This window comes from Guillardia theta (genome assembly GCF_000315625.1).
Source record: "Guillardia theta CCMP2712 unplaced genomic scaffold GUITHscaffold_60, whole genome shotgun sequence".
Classification (NCBI taxonomy): Eukaryota; class Cryptophyceae; order Pyrenomonadales; family Geminigeraceae; genus Guillardia; species Guillardia theta.
Genome location: NW_005434614.1, coordinates 304,576 through 306,371, shown reverse-complemented (window position 1 = coordinate 306,371; position 1,796 = coordinate 304,576). Strand labels below are relative to the sequence as shown.

Below are 1,796 nucleotides of genomic sequence, written 5' to 3'. Positions count from 1 at the left end.
ACCTTCCTCCCTCCCTCCCTCCCTCCCTCCCTCCCTCCCTCCCTCCCTCCCTCCCTCCCTCCCTCCTCCCCCCTCCCTCCTCCCCTGCTTCTTCCTGAATCCTCCTGCCTCTGCGCAGCAAGCTGGAAGAAGTTTTGCGCTCGTCTCGCATTCCTTCGGCGCCATCCTGATCAGAGCGGCGATGCGATGCGAGGGCTGGAGGAGACTCGAAGACTCGCTGCTGCTAGCGAGCAAGGAGCTGCGCTGCGTCATGATCGCTCCTCCCAACCAAGGCTCCTCCCTCGCACGGCTCCTGAGACCCAAGGAGGACGTGAAGAGCGTGTGGGACTTGGCGATCAACCAGGCTGCCTCCTCCCTCTCCGACAGCCTCCTGGGACACAAGGCCGGCCGGGAGCTGCAGGCGGTGGAGGAAGGGAGGGGCGACTGGTCGTTCGGCAACCTCCCGAGCTACTGCAGGACGCTCATCATAGCGGGAGACTGCGGGGCGATCAATCCGCTCCTACAGGGCCCCAACGACGGCGTGATCACGGTAGAGGAAACGAGGTTGCGGCACAGCGCGCATGCTCACCTGGTGCTGACGGCCCCTCACAATTACATCACTCAGCATCCGGTGAGGGGGCGGAAGTGGATGAGAGGAGAGGGGGAGGAAGGGAGAAGGTAGAGGGGAAGGGGAGAGGACAGGCGGGAGGGGGAAGGGAAGCGAGAGAGGAGAGGAGGGGGATTGCAGAGAAGGGATGAAGGGGAGGAGAGGTTGCTAAAGGGAAGGGAGGAGCAGGAGAAGGAGGAGAAGGAGGAGGAGGAGGAAGAGGAGATGATGATGATTTCCTCTGACGTCCGTCGGGCCGGCAGGCAGCTGTCCGAGCGACTCTTGACTTCATTGCCGGAGCTCCCATTCCTGCTGCTCGCTTCTTTCCTGCGAGTACCAGCTGATATTCGTCACTGTCTTTCCTGCGAGCACCAGCTCTTCTCCCCTTCTACTCTCTTTTCTTCCCCTCTTTCTCTCACCTTTTGCTCTGGTTTGCTTGTTTCCCGTCATTCTGCGCCTTTTCTGCTTCCTTCCTGGACCCTCAGGTTCTACTCCACCTGCTAGTAAATCTCCCTCTCCTCTGATTCGACCGAACAAGCAAAAGCAAACATATCATGATTGTTCGTCTTCTCCTCTCCTCACCTCTCTTCGCCTCTCCTCTCCTCTCCTCTCTTCCCTTATCTTGTCCTATCTTTCATATTTCCGTCTCTCCTCCTTGCAATTCTGCCTCCTCTTTTTATCCTTCACCATCCTGGTGAAGGATAATGCTCCATTGTTATAAGACATCTGATGTAGCGACTATCGGCACAAGAACTCTCTTAGCGACTATCTTTACAAGACATCTCATGTTTCCACTATCATTCATGTAGACAACTCTCTATCTTTACATTCAAGACGTCACGACGCGGGGTCTGAGCGGATGGCAGAGAAAACAAGCCTCCTCTTGCTCATTTCTCGGATGTTTGACTTGGTCCAGCACTCGCTCGAAGTCACGATCCACACGAACGCCTTGCAGTCCTTGAGGCGGGAGCATGCTTCGCAGCAGTCCTTGACGCTGAGAGAGGAAGGAGAAAGTGCGAGGGAAGAGAATGACAGAGAGTGGGGGGGAGAGGGAGAGAGGGGATGGGGGGAAGAAGAGGAGGAGAGGGAGGAGGAGACAACAGGAGAGGAGAGGGGATGAGAGATGTCAGTAGTTGTAGCATCCAAGTCTTGGCTCAACCTCGTCAGCTTCGTGTTGGTGATCAAGGCGCCGGCGATGAAAGTTTCATGC

At 56.8% G+C, this 1,796-nt stretch overlaps 2 protein-coding genes across 2 annotated transcripts in view; one reads left to right on the top strand and one right to left on the bottom strand.

Annotated features, from left to right (window-relative positions):
• GUITHDRAFT_142074 (hypothetical protein) overlaps nt 1-930 on the top strand; it is a gene marked incomplete at both ends in the record, with an annotated part of 1,105 nt that extends 175 nt beyond the window's left edge. The window contains 2 exons of the mRNA XM_005828306.1: nt 119-610; nt 850-930. Coding sequence (XP_005828363.1) covers nt 119-610; nt 850-930 — 573 coding nt within the window. The remainder of the gene's footprint in view (nt 1-118; nt 611-849) is intronic.
• Nucleotides 931-1,423: 493 nt separating this feature from the next.
• Nucleotides 1,424-1,796, bottom strand: part of GUITHDRAFT_142073 (hypothetical protein) — a gene marked incomplete at both ends in the record, with an annotated part of 3,301 nt that continues 2,928 nt past the window's right edge. The window contains one exon of the mRNA XM_005828305.1: nt 1,424-1,573. Within this exon, the coding sequence (XP_005828362.1) occupies nt 1,424-1,573 (150 nt within the window). The remainder of the gene's footprint in view (nt 1,574-1,796) is intronic.